This window comes from Corvus brachyrhynchos, unplaced genomic scaffold (genome assembly GCF_000691975.1).
Source record: "Corvus brachyrhynchos isolate BGI_N302 unplaced genomic scaffold, ASM69197v1 scaffold95, whole genome shotgun sequence".
Classification (NCBI taxonomy): Eukaryota; Metazoa; Chordata; class Aves; order Passeriformes; family Corvidae; genus Corvus; species Corvus brachyrhynchos.
In genome coordinates this window covers 1,694,074-1,713,488 of record NW_008238347.1, presented here as the reverse complement: position 1 = coordinate 1,713,488, position 19,415 = coordinate 1,694,074, and the positions used below count along the sequence as shown (strand labels likewise).

Sequence of the window (19,415 nt, the reverse complement as noted above, 5' to 3'; positions counted from 1 at the left end):
GAAAAAAGTATAAAACCCCTCTTCAACACCAGAAGATCGATTAAGGGCAATTTTGTCTGTTAACAGAACAGGCTACTGCCCATTAAACAGCTTCTATCAAAAGAAAAATCAGAACAGAGGAGAAATGACAGGTGGAAAAAGAGTGGAAAACTCTGTATCCTCTGTGTTTCTGGCAAATTCTGATTGAGGTTTAAAAAGCCAAAACCAAAGCAACAAATGGGCAAAAACCTCTACAAGGAGCACCCACACACCAGATCTGCTTCACCACTGCAATTCAGCAGTTCTCCACTACAGCCAGAGCTGCACCCCATCTGTGCCAGCTCTAAATGAGCCCCAGGCCTGCCTCCTGCAGCACAGCCCTGCTCCAGGGAACAGCTACACAGGTATCCTGACAGCCTTGGAATATGGAAAACTGCATTGAAGAGTGAAGTCAAACAACCTCTTTGGCATGACTTGTTTTCCAGCTTAGGTCACCAAAATAAGCCCAAAATCAAAGGCTAAGCTTAGCTTCTCACAGTATAAACAGTTTTTTTGTGAGTTGCCAGTAATTAGTGATCCAGTGCTGTGATAACGAGCCTGTGACCAGGTATCAAAGGATTCCCAACCTCTGCCTCCAGTCTGGACCTTCCGTCCAGACCTCATCAAAGTCATGCACAAGAAACCAGGTTCTGTGGGTCCCTTTGAATAATTCTGGCAGCATCAGTGAAAACACCACCACAAAAACACACCCCTCCCCCATATATCTTTCCTTGGATAAATAGCTGGCCAACAAGGGGGTTTTACATGTTCTTCCATGTCCTGTGCACTCCCTGCACAAGCTGCCTTATGAAGTATCTTGAATTTCTCTGAATGAAGTCACTCTGAAGTACAGGAGACATGAGACCTCTTGCTCTCTACTGGTTAAATATAGACATGACTACAGCCAAGAATTAAAAGGTTCTTACAAAGACTTATGGGAACATTTTCCTGTATGAATTAAATTTATGTTCAAGAGGAGCCAAAACACTGAAGCTAACAAAGACTCATCAGCCAAAAATAGCGGAAGTCGGGCTTACATCAGCAAAGCCCCCAAATGTTTCTGTTGAGTTCTTGGAAGAAAAAGATCTCTTTGCAGCATGGCTTGGGGAACCTCTGCTACAGAGCTTCTGTGCATGTCATGGTGAATTCTTTGTCCCGGATTGGGCAGAATAAGGCTCTGATGAGTGATGAATGAGACTAAACAGTGCATGCATTCTCAGGGATTTTGATAAGAAAACACCATAGAAGACTTAAAAGCCAAGTAATGCTTCTTATCACCATACAGAAACATCACTTTTTAGAATTATATTCAATTTATTCCTACATGGAAACAGAGTTTAAAAAAAAGCCAAGACACTGAATCTTTGGAAAAAATACTGTAGTAAACAAAAATATTCTAGGTTAGCATATTATGCAGTTTTTAAAATGCATCGATATAGAACTGATTTACTCTGACACAAATATATTTTTATTATAACATGTGTATTACCTTGTCATCTTTGGAGGACAAACAAATAAAAAGGGACTCTCGAGTAAGATAAGGTAGAAGAAGGAGTCATACACCCAAAACTTTTAGTTTTAAAAGAAGGAAAATTACTATGGATAATGCTATGTAACCACAAGAGTTGCTGGTGGTGTCACCAAAAGAATCCACTGAAAAGCCCTGAATTTCCACAGCCGTATTTGAGACTCTACAAAACACAACCTGCTGCCTTGGTAGCAGACTCTGAAGGAAAATGCCACTGTTACACCCAGGCCAGAGACACTTTTCCCCTTATAAGCCAAATGAACTCCAAACAAATACCTGAGAAAATAAAATTGGAATTCAAAGCCCACATTTCTTCAAAATCTTTTGTAGGATCATACTTTGCAAACAATTACAGGTAAATCAATACTTCTGCATGTAAATGTTCAGGTGCCAAGTCCTACCTTTGCATGGTCGAACATGCGTAGGTCAGAGTACATCTCGAGAGCCAGGTTTTCATGGCCACTCCTTTTGTACAGCTTCGCTGCCTCATGGAATTTCCCCTGGTAGGCATAAACATCTGCCAGGAACAGGTCATTGTTGTTCTCTCCATGCTTTTTCCGGTCCTGGAAGAATAGAAAAACTGAAGAGAGATGTAGAAAATATTCTAGATGATCAGGACCTAGGTGAGAAACAGCCCTTGAGGAATTAAGATTTTCAGGCTTAGATTTTAACTGTTAATAATTAAAAACCTGTAACGGGATATCATAATTACACCTCTCCTACATTTCTGGTGAATTTATAATTAAAGAATTAAATCTCTCCTTAATTAAAATTACGAAGAGCAAAATTAAATGTCACTATACAAACCAAAGCGATGAAAAATCACTTGTCTTGATTTCACACAGGAAAATGAACACATGCTATCATTACACCAGTCTATTTTAAAAAAGGCATCTGATGGGCTCCTCATTTTCTCCCTACAAAGTCACTAGCACATAATTTGGCTAAATTAACAATATGTGCAGGTGGGATGACAAACAGGAGGGTAACTGCCAGCAATAAGTAGATTCAGAAAGTATGTTAGCCTGCCTCCGAATACAAACCAGCGACACCTCCACTCGCCCCACATGCAAGAGCTCATGGACTTGGGTCAGTACCAGTCACTTCCAGTGCACCTGTACATGCTCTGCTGGTAACCAGAACTGCTTGCTCTGACTGCCTGGGAAGGGACCATGAGAAAAGTGAGAGTGCAGAGCCAAGCAGAAACCCTTCATGTGTGTGCAGAGCCATGGAGAAACCCTTCACATGAATCAAACTGCAGCAGTACCCAGACTGGGAGGGACCCAGGACACAGGTTTGCAGGCACGTGTGTGTTTCAATGTGTGTGCCTTATCCTGTGTATTGGACACACTCCACTGCCCTGCCTGGCATAAAATTATTGCTGCAGTTAGCCCACATCATAGACAAACACATAGCTGCGAACTGGATTTAAAGAAAACTGCATGCAAGGGGAAAAGCGTTCCACAAGCATCCAAATTCAATCCTCTGCTGCCAAAGGGGCTCAGCCATCACTCCCTGGTCACACTTACTGACTGGGCTGACACTGAGCTGGTGCTCAAAGTTCCCTTCAAAAACTTGGTTAAATGAAAAATCTGAGGAGTTGTTACACCATTTTTACAAGACTCCACAGAATCTTGCCAGATAGAGGTGGCAACTATGTTTCTCTGACATCAATTAGGAAAAAAAAGTGTCATTACTGAGCGAAAACCATCATATTAATGGAAGATGTATGCTTAGTTACACCCCTACAAGCCTTAAAAGGAATCCAATCCACTGCAGGTGAGAGAAAGTGGGGATGTAGAACTCACTGCAGAAGGAGCATTTTCATGACATGCGAAAGTAAGTTTATGCCTGCTTATAAGGGGAATCTTTCTTAAACAGGATATGACACGACAAATCCAGAATATCCTCAATAAAAGCAGATCTGGAGAAGCATATGTGGAAAAGAAAGGTTACTACTGGTGAGAGAACACTCTCAACTACCTACACCCTTGAAAAGAAAAAAAAAAGAAAACCAACAGAAGAAGAGGCTCTTAATGCAGACCTTTGTCCTGTGTAAGAGAAAAGTTCACTGCAACCAGCTGGCATTTTGACAGCAGCAGGCAGCTCTGAAGACATGAAGACAAGGAGTGTATCCTTTAAGAGAAGGTGTAAATCTAATTAACACAAGGAATAAAAATTCCCTTTATGCCATCTCCATGCAGATCTTTAAGCATTATCTTGCCATCTCTGCAGAAGGACAAGGGTGATGTATGTGTTTTCAAGTGCTCATGACAGACAGTTATTGTTGAGTGAAATTCTATCAAGAAGTGTGAAAAGAATAGGAAGGAGTGATTAGAGCACAGTATGGAAGTATGGAATCCCAAATTCTATTTCCAGTTGTCACAGACTTGTCATGAGACCCTGAGTTTGTCACTTCATTTCTCTGAGCCTGTTTCTGTCCCTGCAAGGAGGAGATAATAGTAATTACCTACCTCCAGGGGGTAGGGAAAAGCTTAATGAACTCATGTTTATGAAGTATTCTATACTAAGCTCTGTCAGCAAAGTAGTATTCTACCAATTATTAATTGAATATTGAACGTTTTTCCAGTTCTCCTGAAGACAGTTACAGAAGTTCCCATCCCACACCCACATTCTGGTCCATGAAGTTCCAATCCTACGATTAGAATTTGAGTCACCTCTACTAATCAGGATTTTTCACTTCAAACACATCTCCAACTGTCAGAAGCACTATCCAAACAAAATTCCTTCCAAAACAGGAAGTAGTGATTTTGGCACAGTAATAAGTTTAAGAAAATACACCATCTTGAACACTGGCTTACCTCTATGCTGCTGATCAGTTCTAAATATCGAAGGTCTCGTACCCTGGTAAATGCCTATTGAAAGTAATAAAATAATAAAAGGCATTAATTTGAAAACCCAGAAAAACCCAAATATTATTCTGCATGAATCAAGCTGTCTTCATGCAAAAATGACAGCTGGGTTTGAGTTTGTGTAGTCCCAAACCTGAAGGGGGCTCTGACTATGACTGTGGCCCCTGAGTTGCTGCAGGAAAGGAGACAAGGTACAACCAGAACAGCTCGGCCCTGACATGAGCAGCACAGCAGGGAACAGGAGCTGTGCATACCAGTCCCCCAAGAAATAGAAAGTGTCAATTAAAATATTACATGCTTTTATTCTGGCTATTTAATAGCTTCTCCATTTTGATGTGAGGTGTGACACAGACGAGGAAATTTCAGGAAACTATTACAAGGAAGGGGATATAACTGATTGTATTGCCAAAGCCTGCTGCATATGCTTCTAGTTTTTAAACCATTCAGAAAATCCAGCATGAAAGGAGCTCAGAGAGAGGAAAGGAAGTAAGGAGACGATAAGATAAAAGTACTGTAAGACAGTGTAATATCTTTGCAAATGGAGATGAATGTGCAACCCAAAGTCTCAAGTGGCAAAGTCACGTGCAAGTTGCAGCAACTCAGCACTTATTCCTGACATGCATCACAAAACAGAAATTTAACTCTTTGGGCTGCACATTCAAGATTTCCAACCAAACTAATACTTAAGAGGGCACAGTGTATTCTGCTTACATCGGATTGGACTAGGAGCTATGAGAGCCTTTAATGTCAAGAAGCCGCTTTTGTTCGAATTAATCCGCTCTAATTCTAAGAGGGCACTACTTTAAAATTCCAAGGAGGCACTGAAAACTTCTTTTTAAAAGTATCTATTTGCATAAAGCCATACATGAGACTGGAATTATTCTGATGCCTCCACTTAGAAAAAAAAAAAAAAGAAAAATAAAGCATTTCATTTCCTTTTTTAAAAAAAAAATCTGTTATTAAAAGATACCTATCATTACAGACCATTCTCAGTGTGTTTTAGAATGCTTTGTCTTTCATACAGTATTCATGACACCGAACTCAGTTTGCTCTCACTTATTTGAGAAGAGGTGGTGAAAGAAAATAGGGAAGTATTTCATACCAGAGAAAATCTCAGTTCTTCAGTATATGCCCTCTCATAGACCACTCTCCAAAGCAAGGCATGCCACACAGAAAAGGACTGAAATGACACTATCCCATCACCACGACCTTCACAGAACGTTAATGGGTAGATAACAAAGAACAGGAAATCTTCACATTTGTACTGAGGTTATATTAAATATTTAGGGAGGAAAAGGGCAAGTTTGTAGCAGTAGGGAAGCTGAGCATCCTGTGCTGCCACCCGCTGGGCGCTGCTGAACGGCTTCCCAATTCTGCTTCCCCAAACCCACTAACACATCTTCCAGCTGAAACCATTTTCTTTCTATCGAACACCTTGATTTAGAACATGGCATTTACCTAGAGAGATACATTAGACTTCAGTTCAAAACCTCATCTCAAAATCCTGAGTACAGAACAAACAATTGGTTTGTTTGTGGAACAAGACACACTAAGGACAAGCAAGACAGTAACCCAGGAACATCACTTGCATTCCAGTCATAAAACATGCATTATACACACACACACACAGACACACACACACATAAAAATATAAATATAAAACCCAAGCTTTCTGCTAAACGACTAAATATATGCTTTACCTTTTTAGCAGTTTCAAACTCCAGCCCTTCCAAGGCTTCCATGGCCAGCTCTCTCCAGTCAGCATCAGTCACTCCTAAACAGGCAATTTGATAGGCTTCTTTAAACATTTTTCTTTCCAGATATTGATACATGGGTGCAGACTGAGGATTGCCATAGAAAAAAACATGTATCAGAAAGCATAATACTCAGATATATTAATAAAATTCTCTACAAACATTGGAGGGAAAAAAGATATATTCTAATCACAACCATTACAAGCTGCCCAGAGAATAAACATCTGGGTTTTGTACACAGACAGAACAACATTCTGGGGTGATCATGATCATATCTTTAAACAAGCTGGGTTAATGACATTCCAAACTCATCCATTTTGAAATCTTCAGTTCCTTGCAATATGAGGAAATAGTTAAGAATGTGAATTCTTCTGGGAATTGAACATACTAAATATGACATACACTGAGCTTTTCTAGTACTACAGAAGCAGAGCAAAGGAGGGGCAGTGTGTTTGCAAAGGCTAAGAGCATGAGGTGTGGCACCACTGCCGGGCGCGACGCGTCCCTGGAAACACCCAGACACACAGGAAGGGTGCCATGGGAAGTAACCCTTCCGCCCCAAGCTCGAGGACAAAGCTGTTCTATCAGCACTGTGGCTATATAGGCCCAAAAGACACTCAGGCTTTCAAGGACCTGCCCCTGCCCTAAAGGAAATCCAAGCAGGGAACTGCCAGCTGCTGCAGGGTGGCACACACAGACAGATGTGGGTCTGCAGCCACAGCTCGAGCCCTCTGAGGAAACAGGGAGCACTGCAACACTCGTGCCTTAACCTGGGTTTGCAACCCCAGCAGGACACAGGTCCATTTCTGTGTTATTTTTATCCATTTATATGAAAATTGTACACCCTTTGGTACTCCCTCTTTCCAAAAGCATAGCTTTGGAAAAGCTGCCTCTCTGACACTGCACAGTAATTCTGTGGTGTCTCAGTGCCTACAGCATACCAAAGGCAGGCAGGAGTGTTCAAGGCCTGGTGACCCTGTCTGTGGCTGCCATCCACCCTGGGCAACCCAGAGCCTCATCAAGGACCTGCCCAGGGCCTCAGGGGACAGACGGGTCTGTAACACAGGTGTGCATTAGTCAGTACAAGCACAGGGCATTCTGCCTCCTTCATTGACTCTCAGAGGCAAATCCTGCACACGCCTGGATGCAGAGAGTCACAATCTTTTTGCTTTTTTTTTCCTTTTTTTTTTTGGACTTCCATTGCATCTCATGACACAGAAAACAGCATTTTATGGAAGGTAATCCCTAAATTCCGATTATAAAGACTACACATGTATTATACATTCAGACTAAAATATACAGTTTAAATACTGCCTAAACATATCTAGATGAAGCAACAATAAGACAGTATTTGATATATTCAAGAAAAATGAAATTACAACTGGGGAAAAGTCATATAGGGAGAACACAGTAAAAATACTGCAGGAGGTAAGGCCTGTACTATATTAGATTACGTGCATTTGCAAGTAGAAAGGGAGAATCAGAAACAATTACCAACAGCAAAAAGGAGGTTAGCTTAATTAATGCCAAAGAAACAAAAATAAAATAGATCACACAATATAACTTAAATAACAACGAAGGAAGTGTGAACTGCAATCGTTTTAGTAATGAAATACAAGTAAATCTCAGAAAAGCTTCTTCACTTGTTAAACATTCATGTTTATGAGATATAAAGCAACACTTAATGAGATTAAAGGATTACCTGCGGAACTTCAACTGCTGACATAGAGAAAACATGAAGGCAGAAGATCTTGGAGCCATTGTAACCCACAACAAAGCCTTGCAGTTTTTGCTGGTGGACGGGGAAGTTGCTAGCTTTGATATTGAGGTAACCCCCTCCAGAAAAGCAAAGCATATCCTCACACTGGGTATTCCAGGCCACGCTATTAGCATTGGGTTCCTAGTGAGCAAAACAACTCAGGATTACAACTGATGCAATCACATCTTTCCTAAGAAACATGCCTCCTTCAGCTACAACGTTTGACCCGTTACAGCCTGGTGTGTACACACACCAATTATTCACATTTGCAATATCCTAAAGCCTAGAATATTCCTAAACAGATTCATAGGGACGTATTTTACATTTTAATACACAGCTATAATTGTCTTGCCTTTTATGTATATTTACTAGTGATGTCTACTATCAAACTGTAGAACATTATACCAAATTCCACAATAATATACCGTTAGTTAGAACATTTAATTGATCATTTCCTCAGTCCATTACACAAAGGAAGTTACAGACCCTATCTTTGCAGCACTCCATCCTTGCTATCCAGTGTGTTATGAAAACATTTAATCAACATTAATAAGTGACTGCTAAACTGCCAATGAAGAGAGCATTATCATGATTCCTTTTATAGCCTACGAACACCAGATGAACAAAGATGTTCAGGCTTTAATTCCATTCGTACTACTAAAACTAAAATGCTCTTGAACTGTAATGCTTCACAGGGAACCAGGGCAGAGTTCTAAATTAAACTGAAAAGGTCACATATTTAAGTGCTCTTTATTCACCTGTTGCTCACATAGATTTCCTGTCTTCTCATTCCTACTCCAACATCTCTGAAAAGGTGGTTTTCATAAACAGATCACAGTTAAATTCTACAAGATGGGATTAATATCTTAAATGAGTTAAAACGAATTCCTGTGCAGCAACACTTTTGGGATGTTCTGTGCTCCAAAGTACTTCTTGCCCTCCCACGCCACCTTTTAAAAAAACCCTAACAACTGTTAATTTTTACCTGAAACAGCAACTCTTTGGTATGAATGTCATAGACGAGGCAGGTGTCGTTCTCATCCACCACGGCCAGCTTGTTCCGGGACGCGCTCATGTCCAGGCAGCGCACGGCTGTGGATTGCTTCAGCAGCACGATCGCCAAGGCGTTGTCCACGAAGATCTTCAGGATCTAGACAGATTTGAAACAAAGTCACTCCAGACATTTCTGTCCCTAGAACAGGAAACAGCATAGCAGGTAAAAACTTCGGTGCTGTTTAAAGCGTGATGAAATTGCAAGCTTTTCAGAGACAAACTGCAATAAAATTAGGGAAATGCTTCCAGTTTGAGGTTTCTTGAGCAGACTGGCTGCTACAACATGCTCTAGGTCACAAGCCTATACAGATAAATCAGATGCTATGCATCCTGGATTCTCCACTAGTTACACAATTTCATTAATACATTAATATAAAACATAGAGAAGACACACAGGATCTCAACTTCCTCGCAATCAGTACCTCTGGGCTCCAGTCTGACACTTCCAGCTGCCACCTGGCGTGTGAAACAGACAGCACCTACACCTGGAGAACAGCCACACCCTCACAAGTGGTCATCAGGAGACATGTACCCACCTCCAACCCCAACTAATGGCAAACCTGCTCTCAGTTCACCAAGAACTTAATTTTTGTCAGTTGATACTAACAACTTACAGACTTTTAGGCACAGTTAAACATATTTGTATGAATTTTACTGTCACAGAATGTGAAAGACAGAAGTAATTAATTTTTAATCCCAAAATGAGATTGTCAAATAAAATTCTAGGCCTGCTGCTCCTAAGATCTCCCTCTAAGAGCACAGAACACATTTTATTTGCAGTGAAAAAACACATACCAGACATGATGTGTTACCTGACCATTCTTCAGACCAACTAAGAGGCCTTCTCTTCCTGGAGGCCCTCCAATTACTTTAATGTAACGAATGAGAGATTCCATCAGCCATTCTCGTTCTTTAACACCACTGAATGAGAGGCACTGCAGTCTCTTCTCCTAAGGACACAGCAAGACATAAAACACAGCAGGGAGGTGAAGACAAAAATCTGTGTCTGATGTGAGACATTTATACCTATACTAGCAGTGTGTCTACTTTTACATTCAAAAATCACACAGTTAAATACTCAATTTAATGGGTGAATTCTTTAAGATTTTCCAATCCCATGAACAAACAAAAACAAACACCCCTAGTCTTTTACTAGTACTTCTCTCCCACCCAAAAGTACCCCTGGATTCTGTGCTAATTTATCAAACTCACTAGAGAGCCTGTTTTACTGAAGCAGAGTCACCTGAGCCATGCCACAGTAGCTGCCCAGCATCATGTCAGCACTGCATGGCACAGCCAGACTGCCTTGGCAAGAGCTGTAACAGATCCCACAGGGCAGTCCTGCCAGCCACTGACTGGGACAGCAGCCTTGAACACTGAACACAGCCCAGGACTACTCTAGCTTTTAAGGCACATACCTGGCATAAAATAATGTGATTTGAACACACCACCAGCAAGTTACATTCAAATTTCTTTATGATCTTTTCCTTCACCCGATAGTACATATCTGCAGAGTCATCCGAGTACAACTCGTAAATCAGGATTTTCTCTGGCATCTGGATGGCTAATCTGTTTTTGTAGATTGCAATTTTCTTCACAAGCTCTCTGCCTTTTATCCTAACTAGAAACAAAAAACACAAAAGTGATACAGTATAAGCTGCCACAAAACTAACATACAGAAATCAGAAAAGTAAAACTGAATCTCTCTAGAGCACCTCTAAAATTCAAAGCACATTCCTGATCAGGTACGTTTGCTGCTCTGCATCTACGTAATCTACTATCCCTGTCATAGTTTACCACCCTTTATGACTTGCCAACAGCATGTTCTGGAGTCTGGAGCAGTACTTTGATTCCTTGCCATAAAAAGCTAGCAGAAATGAAGAAACAAAATAAGCACAAATCCTTGAGGTTACAAGTAAAGAAAATAAAAGCTAAATGTAACACATAGTATTTTTATCTCATTTTCAGAGATTAAAACCTTATTTTAAAAGCCCCTGTCCCTCCCAGTATCTTTGCCAATCCCACATCTTTCATTAAACTTGTCAGTGCTGAACTTGCACACTCCCAAGTTTGCGCTCTCCTCGTGCAAAGTGTGTTCCATGGTTTGACTGCCAAAGTGACAACAGCCTGTCAGGTACATGCAGTGTATGTTCCAAGTGTCCTGATGGAGATAAATTAAAAGCCAAAACAAACCACATGAGGCTGCAAGTGTAGAACTACCTTTTTGCTCCGTGATGAGATGCTGGACAATAACATCGGTCATGTTGTCCCTGTAGGCGTAGCGATCTTTATAGAGGCCATGGACAGTGCTGAATATCAGCTGGTAGAAGGAGATTGTTCCATCCTGACATCCTACTGCCTGAACACAAGAAGACAATAATTTTAGTTAATTGGCACATACAGGTGAGAATTGGGAGAGTGTGTGGTGTTTATACGAACACCATGTCCCTCTTCCTGTGCAATGTATAGACCAATTACAGCTGACTTGTATTTAACCATGGTTCAAGTGCAATGCAGAATGAGGACTGATCTCCCCACAGACCATGGAGACACCATGCTGGGTGGGGGCCTTGGGTTCATTTGGTTGGGGTTTTGGTTAGGTATTTTGCAGAGGAGGTGTGTTCGTTTGTTTATTTTTAGATTTGCTTTCATTCTCTTCCCACTTGTACAGGACTCAGAGTGCAGCATTTTGGGCTGACGGTTGCCCTGTATGTATTTTCTACCCATCATGGAATTAGATTTGGTCAATTGCAGAAGCTATTAGCTGGTGTTTTTAATTAGTTTTCCCTCCTCTTTTTTAATCAAAATACAGTAAATGTCTTACCACTTGACAGCAGGTGTTATGCTCCTTATATCCTTCTTACAGCTCAGGTTTTACTTCTGCAGGATATTTGTAATTCCAGTGGCAGTTCTAGGATCTCCCTAGACACTGCTCAGGTTCTACTGCCTCGGTAGGAATGTCTAAGCAACTAAGTTTGAAATGTATGATCTTACTTTAGGTGACAAATTCCCTGTGAAAAAGTCAGAAAAATGTCCCTACTCACCACATAGTTGGAGTCTGGTTTAACTTTGCAGGTCCACACCCAGCTGCTCTGCTCTCCCACAGTGCCCAGGCGTACGCCGTCCCTTGTGAAGAGAGAAACTTGTCTATCTGAACCTCCCAGTAGGAGATACTCTCCTTTAGTAAAGTAGCTGATGCAGCATGGGTCAAAATTGAGCACTCTGTCCTTCCCAATCTACAAGGGAAAATAAAACAAAAAACCAATCAAAAACATTAACAAAAGGATCATTTCATTTTTTCTGAAGGCAACAAGTGCCATCACTCATACCATTCGTCTCCTCCATGCATGGCTTTTCAATACCCAGAACCACTGGCTATATTAGGATTCCCAAAGGCAGTTCTAAAATATGTCCAAGAATCCCTCCAGTCCCAAACCATTCTGCTCAGAACGCAACAACTCAAAAAACCCCTTTAACCAGCTGAAAAAAACCACAAAGAGGTTCTCTTCAAACCAGTGAACCATGTCACAGAAGCCAGCAGAGCTGTAAGGGCTTTAATGGAAGAACTGCAAGACAGCAGCTGAGCTGCTATGTGAGAAACAAGAGCTGAAGGAGAAATGGTTAAAAAAACAGTAGACTCATAAAAGGCTGGGAAAACAGAAGACATTTAATGTAACTAATAAAGCACCAGTATGCAAACACTTTGACTGAGGGACACAAAACAGAACCAAAAATACCCTGTGAGTATTGAATAAACTCTCTAAGACATACCTGCTTGCCACTCAGATGGTAAAAGGAAAGCTTCTGACCCCAATCTGCCACAGCCAAAATGTCATTGCGTTCATCCCTGCCAAAAAAAAAAAAAAAAGTAGCAATTCCACAGCAATTTTTAAATAAATTTCTTAGAGCCACAGAACCAAGTAGTAGACTAGCAGAATTCACTTCATGTTACTCTTTAAAAGTCACAAACTGAAAGGACAGCAGTTTGTCATTTAAACCTGTGGAAAACAGCCTGGGGACACAAAATCAAAACCAGTCTCCTCTACAGGAATGACCCAAAGCTTGAAGCATCACTTCAGCTGGAGCTGTGTGAGCAGTGGACACAGTGGAGCAAACAATCCCTTGACAGGTGAAGCACCTAGGCCCACATTCTGATTTAGCTACAGGAGTACAAGGCCATCATCAAAGTCTACACAGCTGAGCAAGAGTGAACTGCAATTATCAGAATAAAATGTTCATGTGAGGCCAACAGTAGGCTGAGGAAAGACTTCAGGTCCCAAATTTAATTCCAGTAGTCTGACATGTTCTGTTCAGCTTGGAGCAAAACAGGAAAGTCACCTTCTCCACAGCTCCTCGCCTAGGAGGAGATGGTAACCTGAATGTTCTGCTGCAGACTATGCCTCTAGCCAGGGATTGAATATAAAACAATCACAAAAAAACCCCTAATGACAAGCCAAGTCACCCTCCCTTTGGTCAGTGCATGCCACATACACCTGGGGGGTAGCACACACCTACGTCATGATGAACACATACTAGCAGAACAAACTAAGACCATACAGGTGAACTATTGATCTAGAATTTCCTATCTTTTGAATATTTGAGGTTGCATAATACTCTGCCCTTAGTCCTTCCTATGAAGTGCTGTTCCAGGTAATATAGGTACTCATGTTTCTTTGAAGTTTCACTCACAAGTTGAAAGAGACCTCCTTTTCCTTGTGGTCTTCTATACCTGGCTGACTATCCTGCCTACTGCCAAGCCTGGATCCAGTAGTGGGATCTCCTCTAAATAGTTGTGAACTGAATCCTCCTCTTCTTCATCTACTCTACTCCAAAAATTCTGCCACCTACTGCAATAGCAATTGCTTGTTCATGTATTTGGAAGAACATTCCCTCTGAACTCAAATGAATAAACAGCTCCCCTCTCTCTCCGCCAATCCAAAGAGAACGTACCCCTAAATCCTTAAAAAAAAATTAACCAAAAAGAGTACAAAACAAGAAAAAAATGTCTCAGTAGATCTGGTGAGGTGGAACCTCAAATCCTGGGGTCAGTTTTGGGCTCCCCACTTCTAGAAAGACATTGAGGGGCTGTAACGTGTCCAGGGAAGGGAATGGAGCTGGGGAAGGGTCAGGAGCACCAGGAGCAGCTGAGGGAGCTGGGAAAGGGGCTCAGCCTGGAGCAAAGGAGGCTCAGGGGGGACCTTGTGGCTCTGCACAACTCCCTGACAGGAGGGGGCAGCCGGGGGGGGCCAGGCTCTGCTCCCAGGGAACAAGGGAGAGAACAAAAGAAATGGCCTCAAGCTGTGCCAGGGGAGGCTCAGGTTGGGTACTGGGAAAATTTCTCTCTGAAAGGGCTGTCCAGCCCTGGCACAGCACCCCAGGGAGGTGGTGGAGTCCCCATCCCTGGAAGGATTTAAAAACCATGTGGATGTGCACTTGGGGACAGGTGTTAGTGGTGGCCTTGGCAGTGCTGTGGGAATGGTTGGACTCGATGGACTCAGAGGGCTTTTCCAACCTAAACAATCCCACATCTCCAATCTAAAAGGTAACTTGTTCCCAGGTTCTCCATTCAGTTGAAGACAGGCAGCAAAGCCAAAACCCCAATATATAATCATTTAAAAAAGGTAACACAGATGGCATTAACCTGTTCCAGCTGGGATAGAAGTCAAGCCTTTCTGCAATCAATGAGCCAAGGATAATCTATTCAGCATGAAAAAAAGGAAGGATGAAATTATTTACCTGGAAGGATTCCAACAAATTGACCATATTGGAGAGGAAGAGCCCCCTGGCCGCTCTATTTTCACTTTCTCATCACCATTTTTGTTCCTTATGCTGACAATGCCATTGAACATCCCCAAAGCAAGGTACTGGCCATCATTTGTCCAGCTGAGAAAACACACACATACTGAAGAGTAAGCTACTACAAACCAGCAGCAGGAAGGCAGGATGGTATATAGCACATTCACACAGAAATGCTAGATTAAAGTATATTTCTAAGGGGGAGTTCTGGGAGGTAGCTAGTAATCTTACAGTTTGTTTATGCATCTAAATCCACATTTATAGCAACAGTACACACTCATCAAGAACATTTTATCATATACATGGAAGTAAAATAAATTAAAGCTTGCAATATTTGCAACATTTTGGGGATGGCAGTCTGGGAGCAGACCAAAATGCTTTAAAAGCCACATTTAGAACATGATCAGACAGAACTGTCTGGTGTTGGACAGAGGGGGCCTAGGGTCTCTTCTGGTCTCTTCTTCAGTCAGATGAATGACTTCAGTTAATGAATCCTTGCTGCAGCTTCCCCAATGATAATACCTCCTTCAACTGAAAACACCAAATGGACAGGGAATGAACTACAAACAAAAATTGCAATTATATCTCCTCCAATTTCATTGTATTGTTGTTGTACAAGATGGATGACCAGATGGAGAGAGAACCTAAGACGCTTGCTCAAGACCAGAATAGGTCTCTGATGCCTTCAGTATGATTTGGTTATAAACAGGACCAAGCATAACCCAGCACTTTGCTACTGAAAAAGAAGGAGGGAAAAGTCTTTTTTTTTAAAGCTTCCATCTGACTTGAAATGGTTTGTATTGAAACTAACTTAAATGACACAGATAAACTTACCTACAGCAAGTAATCTTGCAGCTTGTTTTATGTTTAGAGACTGACTTCTGTTCAGGAGACCACAAGCCTCGATGAAAGAAAACAAAAACCCAATGACAAGTATGTGCGTGCCAGTGTTCAGACTGGAAACTAATACTCTCAGAGAACTCAGCTGGGATTTTAGAGGCATCAAAGTCTTGTCCACTGTTAGAATGACACTTAAATACATAATATTTATTATTAAATGGCAAAAAAAAATCCATCTAAGTAACAGAGGGGGTGTCTGCAAAAAATTCCAGTAACAGAGCCGCACGTTTATCCTGTGGCCCCTCGCTACATTGTTCTTTCCCACTGAATTTAAGTGATTTAAATCAGTATCCAATGTCACTGAACTTTAGGTACCTTTGTGTCCCATCTGTTCTGGAGTTATAGAGCTGCATCTATCTGTGGTTAGCTTAGCTATCCAGCTATAATGGAATTCACTAGTTCAAGGGAAAAGTTCAAGGGAGAAGACATACCAAAATCCCCAGATGAGCAGGATGCCAACTGATGAGTGAGAGGATTGTATGAAACGCACTGGATAGCATCATTATGCCTAGAATGAAGTTACAATCAGATTTCAATAAATCATTCTTAAATGCCCCTTTTCTGACTTTCAGCAAGTGAGCTGAAAGCTTCAGCAGATGCCAAAGAAATTGGATTGGTTTACAGTACATCAAGAAAATCTGCTATTACTGTAAAGTAAATCAGTAATAAACCTTATAAAAACTGTCTCCAAGTCACAGGATTCACTGTATTTCATCAAGATTAGCTAAAGCTGTACAGCAATTGTGGTTTGTGAAAGATGTCTGAAGGTTGTACCCAAATTCTAAACAAGTGTGCTTGTGCAGGCTTTGTGCAGTGACCAGCTAACACAAACCAACTCCTGATAAATGTGCAGTCAGGAAACAGAACATGAAGTTGCTGCTTCAGAGGGCTGACTCAAAACAGAGCCAGATGATTGAAATACACCAAAAGTGCCAAACCCATCTTTAATTTGATCTTTGAACCAGAATTACAGTTTATTATAGAAGACTGGTCATATTATGTTTCATTTTATTCTGACCTATTCTGACTTTCCCTAGTTCTCTGTCAGCCCTCTAAATTCACAGATTTCTCTGGATTCCCCACTGCCTTTTATGCCTTTAATTGCCTTCCTGCCTCATTCAGATGCTTCAGCTGCTCTTTTCCTCCTCCCTCCCCTATCACTCCTTTTCTCTGACCTTAGTGAACCTTCTCCCAAATCTAACAGCTCGTGCTCTTTAATTGCAGCAGTGCATAATCAAAATCAGCTTTTGAGGCACAGAACTGAACAGCATCACTTACGTGTACTTCAGAATTCCTTCTAACTTTGAAGTCCAAATTATCACACTTTTATCAGCAGAGCCAGATGCGAAACGCTTGCCTAAGAATTAGAGATAATTTAAATCCCACACATACAAGAATCACTTTCACTCCAAATACTCAATCAAAGAGAGAGCAAGAAGTTCTTGAACTTGACAAGGCTCAAGTAATAATGGGGCTGACACTGAGTGCCTGGATGTGCCTTCCCAGCCACATGGAGTTCCAACGGCTGTACTGTACCATTTCCATGGCCTTGCCAGTAAACAGTCCTTCCAGTGCTGTCCATCCCTAGGCTGGAGATTGATGGGAACAGTGACAAGTTAAACTGGTACACTGTCCCAGGAACTGTCATCACTCAAACAGCAGCAGCTCCAGGAAGGCCCCCAAGCCCACAGAGTGAGTCCCACTGAATGAGAGTCATAGACAGAGAACTGGAAGCACAGTGCAGTGAGCACAAGAGTGAGTCCCACTGAATGAGAGTCATAGACAGTGAGAGAACTGGAAGCACAGTGCAGTGAGCACGTAACATATGAAGGACCAGGAGAAACTCTGGGATAGAAGAACTACAGGAATAAAACTCAGAGGCAGATGAGTAGCAGAAACAGGAATCTCTGAGGTGAGCCTTCTCCTCACGTTGCCCATGAACATACACTCACCCAGTGCTAAACCTAACACTGAAGTCAAAGGGGAGGGGCAGTGCGAGCACAGCTCTTGGGTTCACAGGTGACCTTACAGGTATTTGTGCAGGTAGCACCTGTACAGCAGATCAAACCCTCCACTGGACAACAAAGCCCAGTACTTGTTAAAGAACAAGCCTCCAGCACTCACATGCTGTAATTGAAACAACCCCCATTTCTCCATTTCAATGGGCAATCACAAATGGGAGAGATGCACTTTACAAACCAGGCTAACAACGCCCCAAAGTGCTATTTACCATCTTTAGCGTAAGCCACGCAGTACACAGTGTCTTTATGTCCTTTCAAAGGCTGAATTAGGGTTCCATCAGAAGTATCATACACCTGTTCAAATGGGGAGAAAAAAAAAACCGATCCAAACATACAAACAAAAGAACTTAACACAAAAAAACCTTTCAGTGAATCACAGAACCACATTTGGGTGGGAAGGGACTTAAAAGCTCAGCCAGTTCACTCCCTTGCCATGGGGCAGTGAGACCTTCCACTATCCCAGGTTGCTCCAAGCCCCATCCAACCTGGCCTTAAACACCTCCAGTGTGAGGACTAGGATATAGAATTACTGAAGGCTAACAGATGATGCACTTCCTTTTCTGTCTGCTTTTTGAATTGCATACAGTTCATACAAGACAAATGTTTTCTAGCACACAGCTTTCTGTAACATGACAATTCTTAGAAAGAAAGAAGAGTCAGTACTAGAAAATAACACACACAAAAGACATTTTTCAACAGCTTGTTTGGCAGCTTGTTTTACATCTCATTGGGTTTTTTATCTTTTATTTTTATATTTTACATTTTGCTGTTAAAACATCTTTCTCTACGTTTGATGTTTAAACAATAAATTACTGCTAAGGAGCATCACTAAATACATTATTCTGTTAGCCCTGAAAATAACACTTGCTGTCCTGCAGTGCTGAACTCTAGCTCTACAATCCAAACATCCATTCATCCATCATCCTACCATGCCATCCATCCCTTCCTGCAGTTCCTACACCTGCCCCATCTGAAAGCTTTGCAAGACCTGAGAGCAGCTGGTCCTGAACTGCTCTTGCAGCAGTTGAGCTTGAGCTGAATGTTCCCACGTCTTTCCTATCACCACAATGCCAGGACATGGGCTTGAGTCTCTCCCCTCGTCACAGAGATTTTAATGCAACTTGCATGCGCACAGCCCCTGCACTCTGTGCCAGGACTGGGGGCAGGTTCATAGATCTCAAACCTCGGGAAAGGCACAAGAAGACGAGATGATGCAAATAACTTAAATCTCATTACTTTTGGAAATAGAGCTTAAGACTTGGTAAGAAACATTAAAAAGCTTCAAAACACTTTAGAATTGGCCTGCATTAATATGTATGTTGCTGTGAGGCTGCACTGACAGAGATAAGGGGATTTTGGATAGGTTATATTCATAAGTTAATGTGAAAGAAATCATGCTCATACAGCTGTAAAGGAGAGAGGACAGGAAGGTTTCCCTACCAGCAGCCTGTTTCCAGCAGCAATTATCAGCTGGGTCCCATCCGGCTTGAACGCGAGGTCGTAAATACTGTGGGAAACAAACAAACCAAGAACTCCGTGTCAGGAGACAGAAAACACATTCCCTGCCCGTCAGACGTGTCACACGGCCAGCGCTGGTAACGGCACACTGAGCGTGGGTGTGATTCCCAACAAACTCCTCGAGCACAAGGAACCTCCGGGACCGACCCCGCGCTGGGACCCCCGACCCCGCCCCGAAGAGCCGCTCGGAGCGGA

At 41.9% G+C, this 19,415-nt stretch overlaps 1 protein-coding gene across 3 annotated transcripts in view; it reads right to left on the bottom strand.

Annotated features, from left to right (window-relative positions):
* IFT122 (intraflagellar transport 122) overlaps positions 1 to 19,209 on the bottom strand; it is a 31,411-nt gene extending 12,202 nt beyond the window's left edge. The window contains exons 1-16 of one of the 3 annotated variants that reach the window (XM_017735247.1): positions 19,143 to 19,209; positions 17,912 to 17,996; positions 16,960 to 17,038; positions 16,113 to 16,189; positions 15,616 to 15,682; positions 14,722 to 14,868; positions 12,757 to 12,832; positions 12,030 to 12,221; positions 11,206 to 11,344; positions 10,404 to 10,606; positions 9,798 to 9,935; positions 8,918 to 9,082; positions 7,876 to 8,073; positions 6,120 to 6,260; positions 4,369 to 4,422; positions 1,948 to 2,109 (exon numbers count right to left, since the gene is read on the bottom strand). In XM_017735247.1, coding sequence (XP_017590736.1) covers positions 1,948 to 2,109; positions 4,369 to 4,422; positions 6,120 to 6,260; positions 7,876 to 8,073; positions 8,918 to 9,082; positions 9,798 to 9,935; positions 10,404 to 10,606; positions 11,206 to 11,344; positions 12,030 to 12,221; positions 12,757 to 12,832; positions 14,722 to 14,834 — 1,581 coding nt within the window. In that variant the 5' untranslated portion in view covers positions 14,835 to 14,868; positions 15,616 to 15,682; positions 16,113 to 16,189; ... (1 more) ...; positions 17,912 to 17,996; positions 19,143 to 19,209. The remainder of the gene's footprint in view (positions 1 to 1,947; positions 2,110 to 4,368; positions 4,423 to 6,119; positions 6,261 to 7,875; positions 8,074 to 8,917; positions 9,083 to 9,797; positions 9,936 to 10,403; positions 10,607 to 11,205; positions 11,345 to 12,029; positions 12,222 to 12,756; positions 12,833 to 14,721; positions 14,869 to 15,615; positions 15,683 to 16,112; positions 16,190 to 16,959; positions 17,039 to 17,911; positions 17,997 to 19,142) is intronic. The other 2 variants (XM_017735246.1, XM_017735248.1) reach the window with 2 other exon arrangements.
* Positions 19,210 to 19,415: the final 206 nt, after the last annotated feature.